Genomic DNA, 27,905 nt, shown 5'->3' on the forward strand with positions numbered 1-27,905 from the left:
ACCTATTGTCTCAAAGCAGTCAGGACAATATAAATCAGATCGTGTTACTCCACTTCTCAAAACCCTCCAATGGATTCCCATCTCTCTTGGTAGAATTCACGAATTCTCATCGTGACCTGCCAGAACGACGTGGCGTGCATTTCTATTATCTCTCCGCCTACCTCTCCGCACTTCCTCGTGTTGCTCTAGCCACACCTGCTTTCTTATTGTCCCTTGGACATAATCCCATCCCCACTGCTGGGCCTTTGTATGTAGTTGCTGTTTCCTCTGCCTGGAATGTCCTTCCTCCAATATTCATAAGACTGTGAAAATTAATAAAAGGTAAACCTCACTAAGTAGAGTTAGCAGGCTAGAAGGAGGGGCGGACCGCTCAACATCAATTACAGGAAAAATGGTCAATTACAGACTCGCAACAGAATCCACAAGAGGAAAGAATCATCAATTTCAGTCCCCAACAGGGAAAGATGTATACTGCATCTCCTACAAGAAATTGACTACTTCTTGCAACTCAGCCAATGAGAAACATGGTCACTCTGAGCCCTTGCTTTTCTCCAAGGGACTTTACTTCAGAACAACCCCTCCTAACTTCCTCCTTCTTCTCCATAAAATAACATTCCTTTCTCTTGTTTGTTGGGCTTGCCTATGGCTTTGCCACAGCTTGTGTGTCATGAGTTGCAAGTCTCTACTATTCCCGAAAAAATCCATTTTTGCTGATAAAAACTTATTTTAAAGGTTAACAAGGCCTACTTTCTTACTTCTCCCAGGTGTCTGCCCAGATGTCACTTTATGAAAGAGCCCCTTCTGGCCAGCTGTCTCCAGTACTGCACCCACCCCACCACTCCTTGCGCTCATACTGAATTATGAGAAGAACTGAGTCATACTTTCAAGGAGTTTGTTGGGTTGCCCTGGACCATCATTACATAACCCAGGTATACCAGGGACAAAGCATGACCTTGAAAGGATTCCACCCCCCCCCCCCCCAACAAATCCAAGGATCCCTCCCACGATCATCCTTTATGGTCATTGCTTTAAATACAGACTAACCTCAAAAGAGACCCTTCTCATTTAAACCTAGAAAAGGATTTGAGGGATCAAACCAGAACAAGACAGGCGTGCCTGGGTGGCTCAGTCAGTTAAACATCCAACTTCAGCTCATGTCATGATCTCACAGTTCATAAGTTTCAACCCTGCATTGGGCTCTGTGCTGACGGCTTAGACCCTGGAGCCTGCTTCGGATTCTGTGTCTCCTTCTCTCTCTCTACCTCTCCCCTGCTTCCACTCTCTCTGTCTCAAAAATAAACATTAAAAAAAAAAAAAAATCACACAGAACAAGACAACTTTCCTTCCCCTCCCCTCCCAAATATAAACTCACAAATATATACCTGCCTGCTTGCCCCATGGGACATAAGGAAATGAAAATGGAGGGAAGGTAGCCAGGGCTGAGGAGTGGTGTTCAGTCTGGACTTTCTGATTCAATCTACGCACTACACACACAACCCCCTACAGCCTTTTCCTTGCAGCTCACCTTCCCTACCAGCCCCCCCGAGCCATCCATCACCCCAGTTATGCCTGGTTCTGGGAAAACAGGCACTGCTTTCCACGTGCCCCTCAACCCCCAGTGAAATAGTTTAATTTTAAAATAGTCATCCATGTAAAAAGAGCATCCATGTAAAAAGAGCAGTGAGAAATCAGTGTATTGGGCAAGAAGACATTGAATCAGGTGAGCAAAACAGATCAGACACCTCCCTGTCCTCCCACACCTACTATGTTCACCTTTCCTCTGGTTACATCTTGGTTTAGGGACTTGATCCTCCCTGAAATGACGTCTTTATCCAAATTTCCACCTTGTGTGTGGGGGGAGCCAGAACCTCCCACATCCACGGCCAAAGAGTCCCTGATCCTTGCCACCTGAAGTCTACTTTCCGAACTCATCAGAGATTATCAAGAGCAGCCTAGTTCTGGGAAGTTCTCCTAAAGGTGTGAGTGCTGGTCTTTCAAACTTGACACTGAGCTCTTTGGGGATGGTTCTCAACCTTGACTACCGTTTGGAATTGTAGCTGGATTCTCGCACGGAGAGTCGTGACACCGAGGCTTTTCTTTCCAGGAAGCAACTTTATTCCTGCTGGCACCACTCAGTTGGGTTCGTACCCAAAGAACTGAGCCCCAAAGAACTGAGCCCCGAACACCACGTGGCGTAATTTTTTTTTATATATATTTTCGACTTTGTCTCCCATATATGGTAACACACAAACATGTAGTCTGATTAAGTGGTCTCACGTTACAAGATCGTGAGGGATGTTGTCACTTATAGCCAGGTTGCCGTGAGTTTTTGTTTTCCTTTCCTTAGGGAGGGGACCCTACCACAGAATCATCCTGTACCTTTAAGAAATATTGTTGCCTGGGGGCGCCTGGGTGGCTCAGTCGGTTGGGCATCAGACTTCGGCTCAGGTCATGATCTCACAGCTTGTGAGGACGAGCCCCGCATCGGGCTCTATGCTGACAGCCTGGAGCCCGGAGCCTGGTGCCCGGAGCCTGCTTTGGATTCTGTCTCCCATTCTCTCTCTGCCCCTCCCTTGCTCACACTCTGTCCCCCTCCTTCAAAAATAAATAAACATTAAAAAAACAAAACAAAAAAGAAATATTGTTGCCTGGGTCCTAGCACAGAGATTCTGATGTAATGGACCTGGGGGGTGTGAACAGGCATCAGACTTTTTTTAAACCTCCCCAAGTGGCTTTACTGTGTATCCATATTGAGAACTATCAGCTTTCTAGCAAAGACTGTTTCTTGGATTCTCTTGGTAGTTTGATTATGGACTGTCAATTCCTTTTCAAATAATGGAAAGGGAACTTGCTAATTAACGCTTGCCAAAAGGCTGCTGAAGTTTCAAAGCCCAAAGCCCTGAGATATTAATAACCTTTGATTTGTAGGGATTTTTAGATTCTTGCTTCTCAGAGTGTGAGCCATGGACTCAGAGAACACCAAAACCATCAGGAGCTTGTTAGAAATGCAGAAACTCCAGGGGCACCTGGGTGGCGCACTCGGTTAAGCGTCCAATTCTTGATCTCAGCTCAGGTCATGATCTCATGGTTAGCGAGTTCAAGCCCCACATCAGGCTCTGCACCGATGTTGCTGTGCCTGCTCTGGATTCTGTCTCTCCTTCTCTCTGACCCTCCCCCACTTGTGCGCTCATGCGCTCGCTCTGTCCCTCTCTCTCAAAATAAACTTTAAAAGAAAAAGAAAGAAATACAGGAACTCCAGCCTCAGCCCAGTCTTGAGAACTGTAAAACTTAGAGCACAAACGATTTTGTCCACCCGCCTCCCCCACTAGGAGACTTGAACAAACACTAGCGTAGTTACTAGCAGCAGAAGACTGTTTCCCTGGGACAACCCAGCCCTCCCTTGAGTCCCTGCCTAGAAATGTTGAAGGCTGACAAAAGAAGATACCATTTGTTTCAGCCAAACACCTGACCATAGCCCTCTGCCCTCCCTTTTCTTAAAACCTTCACTTAAAAAAATTTACAACTGTAAATCCTTTCTCTGTCACTTTGAGATGTCTGTGCATCTCCTGAAACCCAGGAGTGTCTGTTTCAAGGACCCGAGCGTCATCTCTTTGAAACATAACCATCAACACAGATAAGGCTCCATCTCCCAGTCTCTGTGGGAGAGCAGAAGTCTAACTTGACGATAAGCTAGCCAGTCAGCAGACACAGATAGCCTAATCACATTGACCAATCCCCACCACCCACCTTCAGTAGCTTTCCACTTCTCTGACTCTGCTCAAGCCATTGTTTGTCTCCTGCCTCGCCGCCCCCCCCCCCCACTACATCCCCCTTTAAAATTCCAGTCTCGGGGTGCCTGGGTGGCTCAGTTGGTTAAGCATCTGACTGAGGTTCAGGTCACGATCTCGTGGTTTGTGAGTTCGAGCCCCACGTCAGGCTCTGCACTGACAGCTCAGAGCCCAGAGCCTCCTTCAGATTCCGTGTCTCCCTCTCTCTTTGCCGCTCCCCTGCTTGTGCTCTCTCTCAAAAATAAACGTTAAAAAAATTTTTTTTTAATAATAAAATAAAATAAAATAAAATTCCAGTCTCTGCTCCACCTCTGCACAGAGCCCAGTGGAGCTCAATCCTACATGGAGGCCTCTCCCCTACTGCAGTGGTCACTGAATAAACCCGTCTTTCCTGCCTTTAACTAGCATCCGGCTTTTCTTTGTCTTCATTTTAACAAGACCCTTAGGTGATCTCCGTGTACATTAGAGTTGGAGAAGCATCGTTTTGCACACATCATCCCCTCAATGACTTCTAGAAACAGCCCTGAATGGCAGGCAGGAGACATGATACCCACTGCACTAGTGAGGGGGCCAAAGGTCAGAGCTCTGCTCAGTCACCAAGGTCAAGCAGAACGGGAGCCGACTTCGTGACTCAGTCATAAAGCCGCGCCAGTTCGAGAGAAGAGCACACTGTACAGGAACACCTGGCAGCGAACAGTTGGGTGAAGGAGTAAGGTTTGTCCTCGTGTGCCCATCCCCGCCGTGTCCTTGCGAGTTCTACTCTTCTTTAGTTGCAAGAGAACTGTGTCAGAATCCTGTGTTTTCTAGACACCGGGGAATTCTCGTCTGAGTGACAGTCTGTGGCTGGGGTCCCAGGGAGCACGGCTTCCGGGGGCTGAGTCACTATGCGGACCCTGGTCAAGTACTGAAGGTGTTATCTCGAAGTCTGCAGGAGCCCAGCCTTTCGCAGGCCTTGTGCACACCGTGCTGCCACTGCTGCGTGAAGTCGGACCCAGGCACGGCCTCAGTCTCGAACCCACTACCTACTCTGCACTCACTGCTGATGCCCTCCTACTTCCCAGCCGCATCTCTGACCCTGTCTCCGTTCTTGCTCTCCTGGGTAAACACTGACTCCCCTCCTCCTGGCCGGTCTGCTCCCTGGTCCCTTCTCCTCTGGATTCCCATCCCCACCTTCCTACTCCAGGGCAGACTTGGTGCCTTGAGCAGCCACCCAGGGCAGAGCCCCCCTCCGGGCTTTTGCTGACCTCATACTTACGTAACAAAGTAATGAATTAAATTATATTTTGGGGCGCCTGGGTGGCTCAGTAGGTTGAGTGTCCAACTTCAGCTCAGGTCATGATCTCACACTCCATGAGTTCGAGCCCCGCACCGGGCTCTGTGCTGACAGCTCAGAGCCTGGAGCCTGTTTCGGATTCTGTGTCTCCCTCTCTCTCTGCCCCTCCCCTGTTCATGCTCTGTCTCTCTCCGTCTCAAAAATAAATACAAACATTAAAAATAAAATAAAATAAACTAAAATAAAATAAAAGAAAATAAAAGAAAAGAAAAGAAATTAGATTTCATCCTCTCTGGCCCTTCTCCTCTTCATTCACCAAATTAGGCTGAAAGACTATCAGTAGGAAAGCAGCTACCAATGTTAAATACCAAAGTCATTCCCCGAAGGACAGCAAAATCACTAACACAAAGGACAGAATGAATTTCTCTGGTGGTCTGCAAACCTCTTAAGAGCACCAGAACTAGAGGAGCTCCCCGCCGACCACCTTTACCCCCATATGCATGGAGAATGCTGATTTTTCATGTTCCGTGTTCCATTTGGCACCAATAATTTAAATTCAACCATCATGACAGTGAATAATTTTATTGTTAGGTTTATCAGAAAGACTTGTATTACAGGCAATTTCTGATAGGTAATTTTATTAGAGCCAGAGATGATCATTTCTTCTAGAAAAACAAACCTCTGAGGTTAGAATGGAAGACAATGAAAAACATAGATTTCACTTTATAATTTACTTTTATCAAGCCACCCAGAGCACTTCAATTCCTTTATATGAGTATTACTTTAATGGCGTATAACAGGTCATTAATGGAGAACACACAAGCCCGAAGCCTTTATATCCTGAATCTTTCAGTCAATCAACTTTTCTTAGAATTTTGAAGATGTGAAAATAAAAACCACTGTAAATAACAGCACTCACATGCCAGGTACATTTGTAAGGAGGGGCAGCAGTCAACAGTAAGCCTCATATTTTCCAGGTTTCAGCTGAAGTAACTCTCACTGGTTTCTTGGATTTTTATCAATCCTGTTTGGGGGCTGTTTTGCCTTATTGGGCCTAAACGGAGCACAATAGTAAAATACATTAATGATCTCTACTGAGAACATGGCATGAGTGGGTTTCTAACTCTCTAGGGACATGAGTAGAGCCATAACACATCCCATGACACAGGTGAGTGCCCCTAGTTATCCCTGAGCTGGGCAATTTCATACAATCACTTTATCTCTGAGGCCGAAGTCTGTGGTTGGATCTTCCTAGCAGCTTCCAGAACAGAAACCAGGTTTACTTTGTCTCCAAATTCTTTTTCTCGGTGCTCAAGAAGAAGGCCCTGAAAAGAAACAAGAGGAAACATCAGTCCTCACTGTGAGTCACTCATTCATGACATAGACAATGAGCGGCAGCTTGGGCAGCAGGGACTAGAGATCCAAATCAGGCCTGGCTCTGTTCTTGAAGGGTTCCATTTTGGGGGCGAAGACAGACCAGGGAAGGCTACCTCACAACGGCTGGACTGTACAAGCAGCACAGTCAGGAATGAAGGAGGGAGTCAGGAGTGATTAAACAGAGTGGGGTTACCAGGGAAGGCTCTACAGATAGAAGTGAAGTAAACAAACATGCCGGGAAAAGAGAGTTTCCACAGGATGAGCTTCCAGAGAAACAAAAAGCCTCAAGGTGTGGAGGTGGAGCTCTGAGGTCAGGCTTTGGCAGGGGTTGAATGAGCATCTGAAAAGGGAGACAGACCCTCTTTTCAGTTTTCCTAAGAAACCAGAGGCCGCTCCTGATACTGTGAAGCAAAATGCTCTGAGACAGAGGATATACCAAGGTACCCTAAAGTGGTAAAAAACATAAAACAGCGTGTTTGAGATCAGTATCGAGGAATCCTTCTTAACAAGTTCTTTGACCCATGACATCAGGGAACTCAACCCAAACAATAAATAAATAAACAAACAAGTATGTTTGCTGTACCATTATTCATACAGACTTTTTTATTTTATTAAAGTATTTTTTTTAACGTTTATTTATTTTTGAGAGAAAGAGACAGAGCACGAGGGGGAGAGGGACAGAGAGAGAGGGAGACACAGAGTTGAAAGCAGGCTCCGGGGTCCGAGCTGTCAGCACAGAGCCCGACGTGAGGCTCAAACTCACAAACCGTGAGATCATGACCTGGGCTGAAGTCGGACGCTCAACCGACTGAGCCACTCAGGCGCCCTGGTACAGACTTTTTAAAAAAACAGAAAGTCCCACCACACTGTGGTGACCACAGGGAAACAGATTGGGAATCTCTATTTACATGTTTAATAAAGTGGTATATGCAGACACTACAAATACTAAGAATATGTGATGACGTGGAAAATGTTCATGATACACCATTAAATGAAAAAAAGAGTACCTCGTTTAGTAAGACACCATTTTCTAAACTAAACAGAATAAAAGGCTTCTCAGCTCAGCTCTGTGCTGTTCTAATGGGTTGTGCATGGTGGCTGAGCTGACAGAATGGCTCTCCTCACCTTCTGTGGGGTTTTCAAATTTGCTATGTTGAAAACACATTACTTCTTTAAAGTAAGTATGCTTTAAAGATTATTATTCCAAAGGAAATCCCCACTGAGTGGCTGCTGGCTCAGTGGGACCGCAAAAACTCTGCCCTCAAGAAACACAGAGGTAGGGGCGCCCGGGTGGCTTAGTCAGTTAAGTGTCTGACTCTTGATCTCAGCTCAGGTCTTGATCTCAGGGTCGTGAGTTCAAGCCCCGCACTGGGCTCCGCGCTGGGCGTGAAGCCTACTTGAACAAAAAAGAAAAAGAAGGAAGAAGAAAGAAACACGGAGGCAAGTCCTGAATCTCCGCCCGCCCAGGCCACCTTCCACCAGGAAGGAAGAAGGCAGGGCCTTGGGAAGCACCAACAAAGTCAAACAACACACCTAGCAACACAGGGAATGTGCCGGCCAGGCTTGGGGAGCCTGTGAGCACCAGATGAGTCACTGACAGGCAAGAGAAGGCTTCCAGGTGACCTAAGCCCTGCCCTGGAGGCTGAGGGAAGGTAGCGCCAGAGCTGGAAGAAGCTGAGCGACTGAGCCTCTCAGCAAGTGGCCTGAGTGCAAGGGCATCTGGAAGGGGTCTTTGGAGCCACCTCTGAAGAGAGGCTATGGGCAGGGGACCAGTGGGGTCTCTGGAGCAGGACGTATCTGAGTTCCCGAGTTCCATTTCCATTGTACCACTAAGCAGCTGTGTAGCTCTCGGCTGAGTTATTTCAGATCATTCATATTTCACTTCCTTACGTGTAGATGGGAATAAAAATACCTAACATCCCAGATTGCTTGTGAGGAAGATATGAGATCATGTACACGAGGACCCAGAACTAGGAGGCACTTGCTGGCAGCCATGATCACTAAGACACTTTAATATATTTACCAGAAAGGAAGCAAATAGGTTCATGTTAAGTCAGACATCAACCCATGCTAGATTCTAATACAGACAAGCAATAGCAGTTACCAAGGTTTAAAAGAAAGAGATTAGAAGTAAAGCTTAAAAATGAAGGATTTCTATTCCCACTAGCTTTTATTCCTCCCATATTGAGAAAAATAAGAAATTATTAAAAAAACATTTTTTTAATGTTTATTTTGCGGGGGGGGGGGGGGGAGCGCGTGCAACTGGGAGAGGGACAGAGAGAGGAGACACAGAATCTGAAGCAGGCTCCAGGCTCAGAGCCTGATGCAGGGCTCGAACTCACCAACTGTGAGGTCATGACCTGAGCCAAAGTCGGAAGTTCGACTGACTGAGCCACCCAGGTGCCCAGAAATTATTTCTTATTTTTCTTTAAGTTTATTTATGTATTTGAGAGACACAAAGAGACAAAGAGGGAGAGAGAGACTCTCAAGCAGGCTCCACACCATCAGGGGAGACCCTGGCACGGGGCTCAAACTCTCAAACTGTGAGATCATGACCTGAGCTGAAACCAAGAGCTGGAGGCTAAACCAAATGAGCCACCCGGGTGCCCTGAAGGGTACGCAATTATTGTTAGTAGGGAGATTCACCAATGCAAACAATGCCATCTTTTTACAGACCAGGCCAAGTGTTAATGTCATGCCCAAAGTTGGCAGAGACAGGACTTGAGGTCGGGCCACCAGTCAGGGCCCTGAAGCTGCACGCACCTCACCTTACCCCCGCTCTGCATCTGGCAGGCACCTGCTGGCACTGCCTTCCAGCACAGGGGGTCACCAGAGCTTGAGGCTGCCCGTAGTCTCTGCGGAGCACCCAACCACCTGCCTCCTGGGCGCACAGGGTCCCCGTGCTGCCTCTGGATCCCCGGAGCCAGGGCCCAGAGCAGCCTGTCTGCAGAGAAGCCTGTTACGTCTCCGGGGCGGCGCCCCACAGGGAAAAGTGCTGTCGCCTCCCACATTTTGCTACTCCCCCTAATTAGGCCGGTTTCTATTCCTTCTCTTCTCTTACTTTTCTCTACTGTCCATCCCCGATGGCCTGGGAAAACTGCAAGCGAATACATTCTTGACAGAATAAAAACTCTGCTTCTGTTCAAGTGCAGACGATAGAACTTGACATCAGAAAAGCCGGGTGCAGGCCCTGGCAGTGCTGATGAGCTGTGCTCCTGCGGGTGCTCACCCGCCCCTCTCAGGCCAAGTTACTTGCCTGCGAAAGTTCCGGACCATCTCAGGAAATCACTGTGATGAGTGAGGAGATTCGAGGGTGAGGTGACTCAAGAACAGATGGGTGACAAATGCTAATTCCCCTCCCTTTCCCCTCCCATGCTCCCTGGTTTTCTGGACGGAAAACCACAAGATTCCAAGTACAGGAAGTCACCACCCCCATCAGGGTCTGGTTCCCACAGACACAGACACCCACAGATCCACACGTGAACACGAGGAATTTACCTGCTTTCCTGGCCCCACCACAAAAACTCCCCCAAGGATGAAGCCTTCGCCTTCCAGGTTTCCAGAGAAGCCTCCGTTCCAGGCCCGGAAGAAGTTGTACCAGACACCCAGACGGACAAATCCCATGAACACCATCTTCCGCTTTTGGGGACCGTAGAACTTTTTCTGCAAGAGCGAGAAAGACAGAGCCCCTGTGAGCCGCCCGTATGCCTGCCGCCCCCCAGGAGAAAAGCTTCCCGACAGGACGTTCTCAAAGGCGCAAAGTCTGCTGCTTCACATCCCCTCCCCGGCCCTAACACACATGTGGCTCCTGCCTGGCTGCCCAGGGAAAGACAACCCTGCCAGGGCCAGCTTCCAGCTGTGGGGTGGACCCACGCTCGACAAACTCGAGCCCGCTCTGACTCTGACCCCTTGCTAGACATGTGGAGGGCTCTTGTGTCCATAGGGTGGGAACAGTCCAACATCCTGCATGGGTGAGAGCAGAGGGGGGGAAACACGGCTGCAGTGAATTAAGGGGCTCGTGCCGGCCCTCACCTGCACGGTGCGAGAGCCCAGCAGGGCTGCGGCGATCTCCTAGGCTTCCATGCCCAGGTCACAATTCAGGAAGGGCTCAAGTATCACCCGAGAGGACACCCGTCAAGTGTCCCATCATGCTCTGCCCAGAGGGCTGGGCGAGCCTCTCTGAGTTCAGGGCGGCCGGAAGGGAGGCCAGCCTCCAGCTCCAGGCCAGACATACCCTGGGCCAATGAACTCCCCACACCTGAGCACAAGGCCCACCAGTCCGTGTCCACAGACCCACAGCACACGGACCTTTTCGTCCAGGAAGATTTCTCCTTTGAAGTAAGGCTGGAAGTCCTTCACTTCAGTCCTGATCTGCTCCTTCACCACTGCGTACAGGGGGACTCCCAGCTCGTCCAACTTGGGCTTCAGGGAGGACAGGTCCGCAGCCTCCTGCAGAAGACAGGGAACGTCAGGGGCACAAATTCGGGTGGCTCTGCAGCCAACTGACACCCACTTCCCTACAGGCCCAGAGCGTGGCTGGCACTGAATGCAGAAGAACAAAAGTAACAATGCCCAAAACAATTGCGGCCTGTGTAGTCCAGCGTAAGCCTGTCCCAGCTGGGCACGAGGCCTCCGTTGTAGGGTGTTAGGTCCCCTCCTCAGCCCAGGCTTCTGGTTTTCTCCACGGTGGGAAGGAGAGGAAAGCTTCTGTTACAGGCGTCCTAATCATGGCCTGGGGAGCAGCCGATAGCTAAGAGATTGCACCCAGACACGGTCCTCCGCTTGTAGCAGCAACGATGCTTCTCCCCCACCTCATCTCCCAGCCCCTCCCCTGCACTAGACCAAACTAGCGCAGGGGCCTGACAGAAACTCCCCTCCGTCCGGGGGAACAGCTGTCTCCGTACCGTCGCTCAACGGGCTCCCCCGACTGCAACACCCTTCCTTTCTCTCCTGCTCCAATCACCACCCCCAGAAAGCCGTCCCTGCACTGAAAGTTCTCCCTGGCTAGTGGAGCCTGGACCAGAGCCCCAGCTCTCTGTGGGTACCCAATCTTTCGTGCTTGTGGACTTCTTCAGAACTGAGTCTGTGTATATACCAAGTTGGCCACTGTCACTCAAGTTCCTCACTGTGTCTCATAGTTAGAAACTACATCTTCCGTTTCTTGTAGCCCTCCATGCCCAGCACATGGCTGAAGACGCGGAAGGTACTAGGAACCAGGTGGAAAGATCCAACAGGGAAGGCGGATAGTGGGAGAACACAGCTGAACTGGTAAGTACAGACATCCTGATTCTCACGAATTACATGCTGGATGAAGAAAGGAAACCACGTGCATCATGGAAAATCTTCACTGTTAACAACAAATCCTTCCCATTTGGTGTCAGAATTAAAGAACTAGCAGCCCACTTGCCTCCAATACAAATGCGGTGCCGTATGGTGGCAACTACCTTTAATCTTTTGTTTTCTAGAACACACACACACACACACACACACACACAAAGATAGCTAATGAAGCAGAATTCACCATGATTTATCAAGAGCTTCAGTGAGTATTTTCTGCAAACCTTGCCCTACAGTAGAGAGGACTACAGGTTTGCTGTGGTCAAAGACCACCTGTGTGTGAGACACAAGGGTTTACTCCTTCTTCCTGGGCCCTTTACTCCGGCGTGTCACTGCATGGAGCCAGGATGTGGAAACTCAGTCACACACCTTCCACACCTCCGCTCTGGGCCACTCAAAAGAACCCAGGCTGCCACCCACCACATGTTTTCCACAAAGTGCTCTGCCAGGCGGAGACCGGGGGACAGGCAAGCAGGTGCTAATTAGGGAGGGCACTGGCTCTTGGCATCTTTTGGGTTTAACTTGCCTTGGGAAATCAAGTCACAACAGGTCTCCATGTTGGTATCTGAAGGCGTCACAGATTTTGAACCAAAAGCCCTGACTTTGGGTTTCACTTCCCATGGTAGGAGGAATAATACCCTCTCAGGATGTCCACATCCTAATCTCAGGAAGCTGTAAATCTGTTTTGTGACATGGCCAGGGGGGTTAGGGCAGCAGATGGTTGCTAACCAGCTGATCTTAAAGGAGACGATCTCGTGTTTTCTGGGTGGCCCCAACCAGTCCTTAAACGTGTTAGAGGAAAGCAGAGATCAGTGCCACGGTGTCGCAATGCGAGAAAGCCTGGTTGAGTCATCACTGGCTATAAAACGGAGGAAGGGGCCGGGAGCCAAGGAATGTAGATGGCCACTAGAAGCTGGAAAAGGAAAGGAAATGACTTCTCCCCTAGAGCCTCCAGAAGGAATGCAGCCCTGCTGACACCTTCATTTTGGCCCAAGGAGACCAATTTCAGAATTCTGACCTCTAGAACGGTGAGCTAATAGATTTGTGTTGTTTAAAGCCACCAAGTCCGTGATAATTTGTTACAGCAGCAACAGGAAATGGACATGCCTCGCGCAGCAGCGTGGCTTTGTCACAACCTCTGTCCCTCACTTTCTTCCTCTGGGAAACAAGCTGTATTTTCCAGGGATCCCTGGAGGACACACTGAAGTGCCCCGAATGGGAGGAGATTCTCTGTCAGCCCAGCCACACAAGCAGGACAGAGATCGCGAGGCTGAAAGGAAAGCCTCAGGCTCGGGGAGAACAACTGGATGGAGGATGGCGATGTGGACAGGGCCACGGCCACCACGTGAGAAGCGATGCTGTCTCATTCCCAGTTCTCCCCCAGGCAGGGCCGGCCTCAGAACCTGGGTCTTCTATCACTGTGTGACCAGGACAGGTCACCAAAGCACTCTGGCCCTTGGTTTACCTACCTGTGAAGTGACAAAGCTGGGCCCTACCTCCCCACATCAAGCTTCCTCACTTACTGAGCGGGTTGACGATGGCCTCCCTGTGAAGGGCCAACCTGGAGACCACCCGCTCCGTGAGACCCAAATTTCACCAAACTCAGGCCAACTGCACCCACACCGTCGGCATCACCGAAATCCCGCTGGGCTCCCCATCCAGTGCCACGAGCACATGGTGAGGCGGCAGAGGAGCCATGGCTCTCAGCTGTCCACCGGGCACTCCACGTGGGCTTCCCAAGGAGAGGGGGATGGGTGGGTCCCTTCTAAAGGTGCGACCTCGTGCTTCCCACTGCAGGTGAAGGCTGACTGTGCCCGTACCAGTGACAGTCCAGACGCCGCATTTCAATAAGCAAGTCCTGCGCTGAGCACTGGGAACACACAGCTGGACCCGGTCCCCATCCCTGATTAAATGAGAAGATGGCCCCGGACACAGATTGTCCATAAAGGCTTGAGAGAGACAAAAGACACTCAAGTGTGTTTGCCAACCCCAAGATATGGTGAATTTTCAAATGAACACAAACAGGGAATAAGTCAAAAGAAATACCTAGAGCAAATAACAGTGCTGATTGAAGGTCAGAGTGGGCCTACTGGCCCTTGGTCCTGTCTGGGAATGTGCTGGTCCCGCTTGCTAGGGTGCTTTTCTCTGCACAGGGCCTCCGTGTACTCACCTCTCGACAGAGGAAGCAGCCTGGCCTGCGTACAGCCATAATCACCGCTCCGTTCTTTTCCCAGAGCTCCTTTGCTTTGAAAGTCCTTGGTTCTGAGGAGAAGAAAAGGCACTTCAGCACCATCTCCTCCCAGCCCAGCCCCAACCGGAGGCCAGCTCATAAATGGTACCAGCCCAGCAGATGACTTGGAAATACCAAACAGGAAATGGAGGAAATGCTCACCCTTCAGAGGAAAATTAATACAATGTAAGGGTCCTACTATACCCCCAAAAGGGCCCTCCCTCATAAGAATCTGTTTGCACACTTGAACATTCCAGACCGGAACATTTCTGGAAAACTGGCAAATTCCTTTGCTGGTATCAGTAGACGCTGTCATGATCCTTTAGGACAGACACATGACCAAAACCTGAAAGAAATCTTGCACTTTGATCAAAAAAAACCCTAACTCTTAAAAAAAAAAAAAAAGTATTCAAAGGGATTAAGTCAACAGAAATTTCTACAAAAAAAAAATTTTTTTTTTTTAACGAAAAAACTGTTTGACCTAAATATGTTAACTGCAGTATTATTTACAGGACAGGGCAGAAGATGAACGATTCCAACGAGGAAACGCCCCAGGGCAGTACGGTTCTGCGGCTCTGGCTGGTCCGTGGTCAGACAGGGCCCGCATCTGGCCGTGTGGCCTCAGGCACGCACCAGCTCCTCCCGAAACCCCGTCTCTTTATAAGTGTGGACACCTAGCGGCTCCACGGAGGCTGCAGGGGCATCAGAAGGTGGGTAGAAAAGTGCCCACCGTGGTGTCTGCTGACACAGCGTTAGTGAGGGCTCAGCGAGCAGGAGCCCCTGTTGCAGGGGCTCCGAGAAACCTCAGAGGAAACCACGTGCCTCTGGGATGCTATGTGAGGAAAAGGAGCGGGTGGGTCTGCAGTCAAGTGAGACTGGGAGGCCTCGAGTTGAACGCAGCAAACGGGTGTCCCTCTGCAGGGCTTCTCAGCCCTCCTCCGAGGCGATCCCTGTGGTAAGCTTACATTCACGGCTCCTGCCTCCCCGCGACAAGCTTCCTTACTTGCTGAGCGGGTTGACGATGGCCTCCCTGTGAAGGGCCAACCTGGAGACCACCCGCTCTGTGAGACCCAAATTTCACCAAACTCAGGCCAACTGCACCCACACTGTCGGCATCACCGAAATCCCGCTGGCTCCCCATCCAGTGCCACGAGCACACGGTGAGGCGGCAGAGGAGCCATGGCTCTCAGCTGTCCACCGGGCACTCCACGTGGGCTTCCCAAGGAGAGGGGGTGGGTGGGTCCCTTCTAAAGGTGCGACCTTGTGCTTCCCACCCCTCCATGTACGTCTGCACCGCAGGTGAGGGCTGACCGTGCCCGTACCAGTGACAGTCCAGACGCCGCATTTCAATAAGCAAGTCCTGTGCTGAGCATCAGAACAAGGAACTGCATACACAGTGTTTTTCAAATGTGTTTGACCCAGGAACTCCTTTTTTTGTGAAGCTCCAAGAGACTACAAGAGAAAGCGAGAAACACTCTTGATAAGAAAAAGCTAAAATGTAAAATATCATGTCCAACGAGATCACAACGGCATACTGTGTACACAGGGAAGGGATGTGCAAAAGTAAAAATGATTACTGTGTGGGGGCAATGGGATTATCGGTAAATTTTAAAATGCTTTAAAATGCTTTAGATTTTTCCTAATGTTGTTATAGTGCCTTTTCAATTAAAACAAACAAACAAAAAAAAAAAAGCGAGAGAGAGCCAGGGCCCTTTTATGAGAAAAAAATGAGGAAGACGGCATCCCAGCACCTTGGAAAAGTACTGAGGCCAGTGGGGTCAGGGCTCACCCTTCTCCAGCGTTTTCAGGTCTATGTCCTCCAGATACTCCAGCGTCGCTCTCCGGGACTTGGGCAGAAACACGTCCGTGTTGGCCAGGAACAGTGCCAAGGCAGCCGCTCCCAGGGCCCCGGCGCCAATGGACCACATCCCCATGGTGAAGAAGCTCGGATCCTGGAGGAAAGACATTTCTGGAGATTGAGAGGAAGGAGATGTTACTGCTCTCACGTCGAGAGAGAGCTGGAACCTGCCTTCCGGACAAGCCTCCCCTGGGCAGCCAACCAGGAGGCCTGAAGCAGGGGGAGGGGTGCGGCCGTGTCTGAGTCGGGACCAGACCAGGGCTGCGGAGCACCTGCTGGCGCAAGAGCTTGGGGATACAAGGGACACACGGAGGTCCCTGCCGCAGGGAGCTGGCTGGTGGGTCAGGCACGAGAACAGAGATACGACAGCCCTCTAAGATGCCTCTCTGGCTGTTCCTTCTCCCAGGCCCAAGGCTGCAGCCTCCCGACTGTGTGGAGTGTCCGTGCTGGGTCCCCTGGCGGCAGCCTCCTTCCTCATTCCCCTCTGTGTCGGTGCCTGCTTTTCCCTCACAGTCTGGGAATCTGGGCTCCTATCTCCCTGGGGAGGGGCAGCCTTCTCTTCCTTGATCAAAGGATACTCAGTACACCAATCACACTGTTTTGTTATCTTATCCTTCTTCCCCTTTGGTTTGTGACTCCCTCAGAAACAGAGACCATACTATTCCTCCAGCCGCCAGACAGTGCCCAGCAGGGCCTCACTCCTGGTAGACAGGCGATCTCAGTACATTTCTCTCAACGGCAAACAGCTTTATGTTTCCTCCATTAAACAGATAAAACAGGCTCACGGTGAAAATAAAACAGAAATCAAAAAAGAATACATAAACCATAGTCGGCAGCAAAGTAAATATCCTCTGAATATCTACCAGCTATGAAACGACACAGTTTAACGGAGAGGGCCACTACTGACCACCAGTGTCCAGCCTGACGTTCTCCACCCTGTGAACAGAGCTACACGGATGTCTGCTGAAAGAAGGGGAGTGGACCGAGAGAGCAGGCGTCGTGTAAGAAAGGGCATGGCGCCGGGTGTCTGCTTCAGGGGGGCTGCCAAAAGATGTCTGCGTGGGGCACGGGGCTCTGCGACTGAAATGGGAATTCCGCTCGGGTCCCGTAGAACCCAGCCTCGTTCCCAGCTCAGTCCCGGGTGCCTCCCTACGGCTTCCTCCGGTTGGGGAGCCCTGTGCTTCTGTGCGGGAGCCCCTGGAAGCAGCACACCCCTTGGGTAGCAGGTACCCCAGCTGGCCTCCCTTCTCCTGACAACTGCTTAAAACATCTGCTCCCATGGTCCTCCTGCCAACCCAGGGTCTTCTACTGGGGCCTTCCTCCCAAAGTGCCCCCATGATGTGTGCCGAGATCACCGGGTATAGACCGGTGGTGTGCGTGCGGCCCACCTAACCAAAGACTTGCGTCTCCCCTACAGTGCTTGGCTGGGGAGGAGATTTCTCCAAAGGACTGAGCGGAGTCCCAGAAATCCACATGCCACCGCCCAGGGGCAGGCTCTGAGGGGTCCACTGCCATGAGGTGGGGTTGGGAGTCATTTGGTGGTGATGACTGGGAAGACAGGGTAGGCCAGGCTTGTGTCAGGCCAATGTGAAAAGTTCAGATTTGAGTTAAGAAACAAAAGGGAACTTCCAGGCAGGGGGTGGGGGTGGAGGGTGGCGAGGAGGAATGACCAAATGAAAACAGCATTTCCGAAAGAGGAATTTGGAAGGGGGAAAAGAAGGGGAGGCTGGTGTGTGTGCTGGGGGAGGGGGGCTGCTGAGGCACCTCTCTCACGAGGGACAGGAGCCCAGAGAGAGGAGTTTCTTCCCGCTTCACCACTCACTGTGGCCCCCTGGCTTGCAGCACTGGCGTCACACTGCAATGCAGACCTCACCCCTTAGTTCAGAACTAAGGAGTCATCAAGCACATTTTCATCAGACCAGGCAGTGTTCACACGCACACGAAAGTTTGAGGAGCACTGTCTCAGAGCAAAGAATTCATGGTTTTGCACTTGGTTGGCAGGATGCCACGGAATAAAGAACGGTGACAAGGGCAGGCCGGCTTGGGAGAGCTGCGCCCTCCGGTCTCTCAGCTCACTGTGGGGGACAGAGGGGCTCACCGGTGAGCACAAGTCCACGCCTCTGCCTGTAATGTCCTCCCTCGTCTGTTCTGCCCCTCAGGACTTGGACGCCTCCTCAAGAAGGCTTCCTGGATGCTCTGCCTACCCTGGCTGCCACCCGCAAGAGATGCTCGGTCCCCCTCACCTCGCCTCTGTGACACTTCCGATGTGCTCCACCCAAGATGTGGACCTATGTACCTTTGACTCTGTCCCTCAGCTTGTGTCTGAAATGCCACGCCCAGCACGGTGCCTGCTTGGTACACAGCGGGCTCTCCATAATTGTGCGCTCGGATGAACTCAACGGAACCGAATGATGACGACAGCGACTTATGGAAACCCCAAGTTCTTGGACCAAGCAGGAAAGAACCTTCCACAGGCTGGCTTCCAATTCTTTTATGAAGCAAAGTTACACATTACTCGATTATAATCCGCAGAACAATTGGGGGAATTCACGGAACCACAGCTCTCGCCTGCCTGCTGTAAACAGGAGACTCCCCAGAGCCTGGAACAATTTCGGCACCTTGACGTGCGTCCCAAACATCCCTGGATTTCTGACATATGTGGATGACTCAGGAGCATATGGCATGGTTTCTGATCACAGATCTGAAACCAGTTCTGAACAGTTCACAACCACCAGCTTACATCCCCCCTTCAAGGGACTCACTTCAACTCTTGAAACACTTCAGTGCACTGCAGGAAGTCCAGGGATCCTTACATTCAGCTCTACCTCCCCCCAACACACCCCTGCTGCTCTTAGAGGCCAACAGGCTCCATCTTCCCACCCACAGCCAGTTAGCCTGTTTGCTTGCGACTGCAAGGGAACAGGACTCAATGAGACTCAACATCTATTTCCAAACATTTATTCAACACCGACCTGTTTGATAAATGGCAATTTGGGAGGACACACAACTAAAACATACCCAGTCCTCGAGGACACACAGGCCTAGCACACAGATAACAGAAATTCAAGCGGCAAGGTGAGGCAGTTTGGGCAAGGTGTGAACATGAAGCGATGGGGAATGAAAGCCAGCTCCATCCGATCTGGGAAGCCAGAGAAGCACCCAGAAGGAAGTGGCTTTGGAGCTGGCGTAGGACTCGGGGAGGGGGGGGTGGGCAGGATGGAAGGGCTGGGCCCCGTCTGGGCTGAGTAAGCCTGGGAGAGACCAGGCAGGCTAGTGGTGGATATCAGCGCTCAAGGCACACCAAGAAGGCAAACTTCCATGAACCAAAGGCCCCCGACCCCCCTACCTCCAGTTCAAGAGCTGGAATACAAGATGTGGGATTCAAAACCCCCAGGAGTATGGTTTACCACCCCACCCCCACCTCAGGCCCCCAACCAGGAAGTCTGAGCAGAGAACCGTCCCTTTGAGGAGCATGGACCTCACTCTCAGGCCTTCCAGCACTAAGATGTGAGAGCAGCAGTAACTCCAGAGGGGAGTCGGGCCTCTCCATGAACATCCGCCCCCAGTGGGCCTCTGGCAGCAGGCTCTTCTGCGAGGGGGGGGGAGGGGGGGTTGTGCTGGAGGAAGGGGTGAAAATTGGCTCCTGGAAACACCTAGGGAATGTGCAGGCCCAGCCCCTCGGCCAAGCCCCCTGAGCTACAAAGCAATCCCCATCCCGGCACGTCTTGGAGCAGGTAGCACTCCAACTCTCTGCTGCGCGAGACTGACTGGGAATCCTGAACCACAGCGATTCCCACGACAAAAAGCGGGGAGGGGGCGGGGGACCTTACTCTCCAAACAGAACAAAGCATTTTCACATGGGCCTCTAAGGCCAGTGCAAGAGATGGGAAAGCCCGTAAACCAGCCTTTATTTAGTGTCACTTGACACTCATGGCCTAATTCCACTCACTCAATAGTCTTATGATGCAGACATTACCCTGTTTTATGGCTGACAACACTGAATTCAGAGAAGCTCAGGACACTCTGCAGTGTCACAGAGCCGGCAGGCAGCAGTACTGGGACCTGGACCCAGACCGCTGGGTCTCTCGAGCTGCGTACGCTGCCTCCCCACACATTCATCTGTGGGTTTCTGAGGGTCAAGGGGCAGGATCCCCTTTGTCTTAAAGAGCATTAAAAAAGATGGCCTTTTTTGTTTCAGTCCTCAAATACAGCCAAACCATTAAAGGAAATTTACCACATGACAGATGTCCCTTCTCTGTCCTCCCCGTCCTATCCCCATCCATTAAGGGAAAGGTCAGTTTCCCTAAGAGGTAATAGCAAGGTTGTTTACAGAAGCCAGCCCCAACCTGCCCCGGCTTCAGTACTCCGCTCCCACTGCGGGACTTATCTCGTCCAGTCCTCTCCCAAAGAAGAAGGTGAAGAGTGATAAGCCCACAGACAAACAACAGCTGTGGCAGCCCAGAGCAGCAGATCTGGTGAGGGAAAGAGCACGGCGGTCAGGGGACAAGACCCAGCTGGGCTCCCGAGGCCAAACTGGGGCCATCCCTCCCTCGGCCCCATTTTCCTTATTCCAAAATGAGGTGGGGGGTGGTTTGCCAAGGTGGGTGCTGAGGCTCCTTAAAGCACTCCAGTGCCATCATGTGGGTCTATCAAAAACAGCTCACTTTGGAGTCTGCACATATCTTGGGTCTGTATCGGAACTCTATCCCCTGCTCCCCCATTTCAGCTTCCAGAGTGTTTCTTCCCTGCAGCCCAGGACTCCACAAGCCACTCCCTGCCCATGGCCCCTTCTCCCCAGCCTCCGTAGTGCAAACCTGGGAGCGGGGCACTCACCATCTGCAGCTTGCACACTCCAGGCTCCTGCCGACAAAGAGGCTGACCCAGCAGGAGCAGGCGGGAATCAGGCTGTAGGGGAGGGCCGGAGGCGGGGCCCTGGAGTCCCGCCTATGGCCCCAAGCTCGCTCACTCACACGACAGGCAGGACCAGGCCACCCAGAAACCCTGGGGCTCCTTCAGCTGTTAATACTCAATCTCCAGAAAACATCATGGAGAGCTGCCAAGGCCCCCAGCCCTTCAAATAGCTGAACAAACTTTGAGTCACTTGCAGTCATGCAGACCGTAACATTTACAAAGTGCCAGCAGACCCTCCCTGCTATCCGGTGCAGACTAAGGAGGTGAAGCCCTCAACGCGGCCCATGCCTCACACTAACTGAAATCCAAGGGAGACGTCCCCTTTTCCACTTGCCCCGTTCTTCACCCTACACCCAGGCGGTCAGACGGCACCACTGAGGCCCCTCACTAGCTATCTGTCCTCTAGGCCTCCTAGACTTCCCTTCTTGTTCCTCTGCGTAGGTGACTCCTCCCACCCCCACCTGTTCCCGGGCGACCTCACCTACCCCCAGCGCTTCACCCCCACCCCTTGTTATTGACTTCAAAGTTCCTATTGCTGTTCCCGACTTAAAGTTTGCACTTGGGGGTTCCGTAGGTCATCTCTGTTATACCACGTCCAAAACTGACATCCACTACAGTCCGTTTTTCTTCTGGAGTTCCCTAGCTCAGTGAATGACGGGCACCCAGCCGACTGCTCAAGCCAGAAGCTGAGAGCCACACTCATTCTCCCTTGTCACCCGCATCTAATCTGGCCTGTGCAACGTGTCTGACGCTCATCCTCTCCTCAGCCTCTCTGTGCTCAGGACCCTGTTACCCTGTGCTGGCCTCCCTCAGTAACCACAGCACAGAACAGGCTTGGCTTGAGCTAGGTCCCCTACCGCTTCCTCTCCATGCTGCAACCAGAGTGACTGTAAAACACTTTGACCCGCTCACATCCCTGCCTTGCTTCTGGGCTCTCACAACTCCTCGGCACAGCTGACAGGACCCTTCACAGCTTAGCTGCGGTCCACCATGCTGACCACTCCCTGTGCAAGAACGAAAACATGTCTTGTTAGGCCTCCAAACTGTGGCTCGTGTTGTTTCCTTTGCCCAGAATGACCCTCCCCTGCCCCATGCCAACTATGTAAAGGCCCAGCACAAATAACACTCTGTCCCAAAGCGTCTTCCTGAATGCCCCAACAATCAACTGTTCCCTCACCTCTGACTATATAGCATGCATGCTCGTGGAGACATATACAGACCTTTGCACACTGCACAAGCAAACGGACTTAGTGTATTTTAGCTATTGGCATGTCTGTTTACACAATATGCTGGAGCAATCCGAGGGCAGGGCTGTTGTCTCATTCACTCCCACATCCCCGACATTTAACACAATTCCTGGTAATCAGTAGGTATTCAATGTCTAACGAAATTATCTGAACGCTATTTATTAAACTCCATGTTGGAACTGATTTGGAGTCACCCAATTTCAGCTCCGTACCAGAAAGTAATTTTGGACAGGGCTGGCTTGACCTTAAATAAAACACTCAAGCCTGGGGTTTAGGTGATCTTAGGTTGGGTCATAGCTCTGCCGCTCAACGGCAAGGCGATCTGACGTAAGCTATAAAGACTCTGTGTACAGACAGAGGAAGGAACTAGCAAATCTATGAGGTTGCCCCAGTTCAGATGTCCGAAGACTCTAAAGTAACCGCACAGTTGCAACTCCAGAGCTCTGATGTCCAGAAAGCCATGGAGGCACCTGCTGCTCCCGCTCTCCTGCTGGGTGTGCACATTCTCACTCTCTGCTTCCCCAGGCCTAATTCCTGCCTGTTCAAGGAGCCGCCTCTGGGCAGGAACTGATAAAGTCTTCATAAAACAAAGTATCAGCATTGGGTGGGATAATTCATGCCTGAAACAAGTAGAGACAACATATTCTATATGGAGAGGGTACACCTGCCCAGCCCAGCCCCGCCCAGGGAATCCTTCCTCCCCAGAATGGTTCAGCCCCTCCTTCACTGAGCAAATGAGGAAACTAAGGCCCAGAGAAGAGGCTAGCTAGTCCGAGGTCACATGGGGGAGGGCTAGTCAGTGGCTGTGCTGGGTCTGGGTCTTCCAACTCCCAATCCATGATTATTTATCCTCCATTGGACACCCCTGCAAAGCTGGAACAGTGGAGTGTGGGGAGGGGGGTCAGGGTTCAGGAAGGCAGGGGAGCGGTAAGGTTCCTGAATCTGCTTGCTGGCCTGAAGAAGGCTGAAAGCAAAATTGCAACTGAACAGGGCCCGGGAAATCTGTGGCTAGAGAGTATACCTATCCTTCCCAGGCCCAGTGCTTTGCAAGCAGCTTATAATCCAAAGCCAAATGTTTCTGTAAGGGTCACATGGCTCATTCTCAGCTGAGTGGCCACTGTGCACCTCTCCTCCCCAGAGTAACAAGGTCCTGTCAATTCTGGATGATACAGGCACAGGCTTGAAAATACCAGTTTAGCAGCCTGGTGACATGGGTACCGCAGGGCCCCATGAGCAGTAGGGGATGCGCTCCCACCCACCCTTGTCATCAAGGACCACGGACCTAGCTACCTACAGTGAGCTCTCTCCTACCTGCCTCAGTCTCCAACTTCCCGCTGGGCTCCTCGGGGTGACTGTCCGCCCAGCTGTGGCCCAGGCGTCCTCGCAGGTGCCAGAGTCAGGAAGTTCTGAATAGATGCTGAAAGCAGAAGAAGAGGATAAAATCAGTTACTGAGAAACTTTGAGACAAAGACAAATCCTCTAATCAGTGACTGAAGCTACAGAGGTGCCCCCAAATGTGTGGCCATTCTGCCCCTTGCTTGCACGGCCTCCTAACTGGGCTCGGGACACCAGCTCTATCAAGTCATATGGGGGTGGCTGGGAGGGCAAGGACGATACCACAAAAGACCCTGGGCTTTTGGACAAAAATCCTGGGTTTTCATTCTTTGAGAGGTCACCTTGTCCCTCAGCATCTCTTTCCTAAAAACAAGGGAACTTTTAAAGAGTTATCAGGAAGAATACACACACACACACACACACACACACACATCTACACAATAAAGTACTGCAGAATTTAAGGTATTATCTTTCTCTTCTTTGCAAGGCTCAGATTCACTTGGGTCTGAGGGCAGATCATTTGAAGAACACAAAACACTGAAGGACTTCTCCAGCTGTGCTCCCCCAGCTGTGTCAGTACAGACCTGCCTCCGGGGCAAAGTTCTAGGTCTGGAGGGAAACCTGGTGTGTCTTAGGCCCCTTTGGCCTAACTGCCCACTGTACAGTGCTGTGCCCCTCCTGCAGCCTGTCTGCACTAACAGCACCAGAGAAGGCAAAGGGCACTGTCCATGTGTTACTGTCCTGTGCCAGAGGCCACTGAAATCAGAGATGAGGCTGGGTCCCTCAGCCTCTGGACAGTTATTGCCACACAAGCCTCAGCAGAGCGAGACCTGGAGTGTCTCAGCTCAACATTTCACAATGAGACAAGAACTCAGCTTGCAGTTTCAAGACCCAGAATTCTAGTCCTAACCAAATTTTCCGAGAACCAATTAAGGGACACAAGCTGATAAGACAATCGTCAGAAATGTCTTCTGTACCCCTAGGGAACAATGCATAAGATCTCAATGAAAGGGCATACCCTTAAACAGGCAGGGGATATGGGAAGAGCCACACCAAGAGGAACTGAAATCTAAATCAAATTCCTACAGGTTGGAAAACCTGAACAAGGCATTGTTTTCGCAACAATAAAACAGGAATGATTCCCGAATTACCTTCTACAGGGTTGTAAGAATCCAAAGATTAAATGTCCGGATGGTGCTTTGTAAGCTACCTTACAAAGAGTGACGTACATATGATGTATAACTCTTACTCATTTCTTGATTAGTCAACCATTGCCCCAAAAATGCTGTTTGTACATGAATGAAATGGAGGGCTTCCGATGACTGGGTATGTTCCAAGGAGTCAGGGTTTGCACTCTACATCCCCATTCTCGGGCTCCAGGACTGGGCTGGGGCAGAAGCATGCAAACTAGCATCCAAGCTGGCTCCTGGACAATGCTTTTCAAAATAAATCCTAAGCGATTCTTTTTTTTTTTTTTTAATTTTTTTTAACATTTATTTATTTTTGAGACAGAGAGACAGAGCATGAACAGGGGAGGGGCAGAGAGAGAGGGAGACACAGAATCTGAAACAGGCTCCAGGCTCTGAGCTGTCAGCACAGAGCCCGACGTGGGGCTTGAACTCATGGACCGTGAGATCATGACCTGAGCTGAAGCCGGATGCCTAACCGACTGAGCCACCCAGGCGCCCCTTCTTTTTTTTTTTTTAAATCATCTGCCAAGCTCAAAGGAAAATAGATGAAAATAAACAAAACTGAAGTCTAGGTAATTGAGCTGCAGGAACATCATTTATAAGGAAAAAAGGCCCAGAGTCCGCTGGGTCTGAACCCCAATCCAGCTTCTGGACTCCCGGGGGGTGGTCCCTCCCCAGAGCCCTTGTCAGGCTGGACCTTAACCATCTTTTCTCCATCTCCTTCACCTCTCCACCCCTGCAACAATCTCGAGACTGTCAGATCGGTGCCTTGTTGGTCTTTTCATTCCTAGACTTCAGCACAGGGATCTTAAATGTACACTTTGGACTCTTCCCAACTCTGTCAGGAGTGTGTAACCTTTAGGGGAAGGAGAGAGCAGGTGTCTCTGAGATTCCGAAGAAAACCGTGGCCCCATAAAACACACGACCCTATGAAAGCACACACCCTAAGGCAAGGGCAGAGCCGGGGTCGCTCACCTGCAGCTGTTCCGCCCCCTACCCCCGGACAGCCCCCAGGTCCGCCCCCCGCGGGGCAAGAGCGCCAGGGCAGAGTCCTTTTTTTCAGGTCTCTGTCCCAACAATTCAGGCGGGTCGGTGTCATCAGCCTTACTCCAAGCCAGGGGCTGGGAAGGGGGTGGGGGAGTCTGCCAGTCAGACCAGCGCCAGTCCTGGCCCCGGGTCTTCGGACCTCCAACACGCGGTTTTTCCGCTGACCGCTGCAAACCGGGCCGGGCGGGAACAGCATCCGTCGCGGGAGCGGGTGGGGGTGGGGGCTGCCTCGGCCCGGCAGGTGCGGCCGCGCTCGGGCGGCTCGGCGGGAGCTTCCCGCGGACTCTGGGGCCGCCCAAGGGGCAGGCCTAATACAGCCGGTGTCTGATCCACCCGCGCGCCGCCGACCGAGCCTCGCTTCCCCGGCCCTGCCTCAGTTTCCTCACCTGCGCCGTGGCGGGGCCTGCCCCCGCGGATGTCACGTGCGCGCGTGCAGCTCGCACCACATTCCCCCGCCCACCTGCTCCCAGGCCCGACGCCTGGAGGCCGGCGGGCCAAGCCCTCCCCCGCCCAGGCGTCCGAGCGTTGGCCCCCGCGCCTGCGCTCCTCGGCGCCTGCGCCACCTCCCTCTCCCACGTGACCAGCCCTGCTCCTCTGGGAGGAGCACGGGCTCCGCCTCTCCTACGGAGCCCCGCCCCCTGTGGGCGGAGCCCCGGCAATGCTGTCGTCCCATCTCTTAAGGCTCTGGCGCTGCCCCCCACCCCCACCCCCCCCCTCTCCTGCGCGAAGCTCATCTTTGACCCTGTGCGGCTTTCAGGCCGCTCCTTCTCGGTCCCTTGTTCTCACCGCTCTAGCCTAGTTCATTTCTTCGCGAGTGGTGACCCTTGACGCCCTACTCGTTAGGGGCACTGCCTGGAGCAAAGGGAGGCTCTGGACTGCCTTAGTTGGATCTGAAAGCACCTGCCCTGTAGCCGAGGACCGAGGACACCTTTCAGCTCAGCGAGTTTTTGAGCAGTTTTTTAGATGAACTTTTTGTTTTCCTTTTGGTATAGGGTTGAGCAATCTCTACGATTTACAGTGAGTGTCCCTTCAAGCTTTAGGACAAATTCAGCACTGCTAGCCCCTGACCCCGCGGGGCACACATTCTCTTTCACCTCACAATCCCAGCCATTGGACAGAGGATAGCGAGGGGTGGAGTGTGGCCTGCGCACTGGCTCCTGGGATGTTGCCCGGCTGCTCACGGAGTCTGAGTCACATGGTCTAGTTGGGCCCCCGCTTACTCATCCATTCATTCACTCATTCTTTTACTCATATATTGTGTCCACGCTGTTTTATGAAAGTGTGGTTGGGAGAACACCTTTTCAGAGACAGGAAGAACTGACTCACAATACACTTAAAATATCACTGGGACAAAGGGGTGATGGGTCACAGGGCAGTGTGCAATGGAGCAGCAAAGCAGGGCTGCCACGCCCACCTGTCAGAGGTGGCCATCTGCCTGCAGTAACCACCCCAGGTCACCTGGGAACCATCTATCGGGGTACAAAGTCCAAAGGCTTTCCTGATTTACCTCCCTGACCTCGCACTCAGTCTCCAGGTTCTTTGTAAACTTATGGACCTATAGAGTCTATTCAAGAGGTCTCTCCTTAACCAGACTGTGAGTTCTTTTACTCAACCATGGGACCCAGAGTCTGGCCCAGGGCTGGCACCAAGACATGCCTGGGAAGCATTTTGAAAAAGACGATGTTTCTAGATTGGGGGTGAGAAGGATCAGTTTGCGTGATCATGCAGGCTTCTTGCAGGAGTAGGCAGGTATTTGATCTGATTTGAAGGCCCAGAAATACTTGGTATAATTTGTTACAATATGGGTAGAGTCATAAGAAGGCAGTTTACCCCCCACCCCACCCCACCCCCGCCCCAGAGGAGCTTTCTCACTCCTGCCTCATTCCTCCTTACCCTATGGGGAGGGGAGGAGAAGGAGGCTCATTTTCTCCATCCTGAAATTGGATGTTTGATTAACAGGAAGGCTGCAAGGAAGAAGGGCCACTTAAACAAAACAGGAAGCCATTTCCTTTGGGTATGGGTCCCCAGAGACTGGCCATTAATGACAGAACCATTCAGGGGTCAGGGGTCACAGAATCCTGAGGTGGGAGGCTCCCTGAGGTCTCAGCTGAGATATAGTTACCAAATGCAAAAAACCATGATTGTATTTACACTTCTGTAACATTCCAAAGCTCTGAACTTCAAAAGTCGGGCTAGATCTGATAGCTAATTAACACACTCCTCACACTCCCAATTTGTCCAAGAAAGCACAGGCTGAACTCATTAAAAAGCAGTCATCAGGCCAGAAGACTAAGCTATGGGCAAGTAGGCAC

At 51.6% G+C, this 27,905-nt stretch overlaps 1 protein-coding gene across 4 annotated transcripts; it reads right to left on the reverse strand.

Moving 5' to 3' along the window:
• Positions 1-5,627: 5,627 nt before the first annotated feature.
• Positions 5,628-26,124, reverse strand: PRXL2A (peroxiredoxin like 2A). Of its 4 annotated transcripts, none has more exons than XM_060642342.3 (7): positions 25,980-26,124; positions 23,333-23,438; positions 15,795-15,957; positions 13,946-14,037; positions 10,747-10,887; positions 9,937-10,101; positions 5,628-6,386 (listed from the first exon to the last, which is right to left on the reverse strand). In XM_060642342.3, the coding sequence occupies exons 3-7, from the start codon at positions 15,937-15,939 to the stop codon at positions 6,273-6,275; spliced, it is 657 nt and encodes a 218-aa protein (XP_060498325.3). In that variant the 5' UTR covers positions 15,940-15,957; positions 23,333-23,438; positions 25,980-26,124; the 3' UTR covers positions 5,628-6,272. The 4 variants fall into 4 exon arrangements, with proteins under 4 accessions (XP_060498325.3, XP_060498320.3, XP_060498324.3 ...); XM_060642337.3 differs by having other exon boundaries at positions 15,795-15,974; XM_060642341.3 differs by lacking the exons at positions 23,333-23,438; positions 25,980-26,124 and adding an exon at positions 20,697-20,822.
• Between the last annotated feature and the right edge of the window lie 1,781 nt (positions 26,125-27,905).

The sequence above is a fragment of the Panthera onca genome, chromosome D2 (genome assembly GCF_046562875.1).
Source record: "Panthera onca isolate mPanOnc1 chromosome D2, mPanOnc1 haplotype 2, whole genome shotgun sequence".
NCBI lineage: Eukaryota > Metazoa > Chordata > Mammalia > Carnivora > Felidae > Panthera > Panthera onca.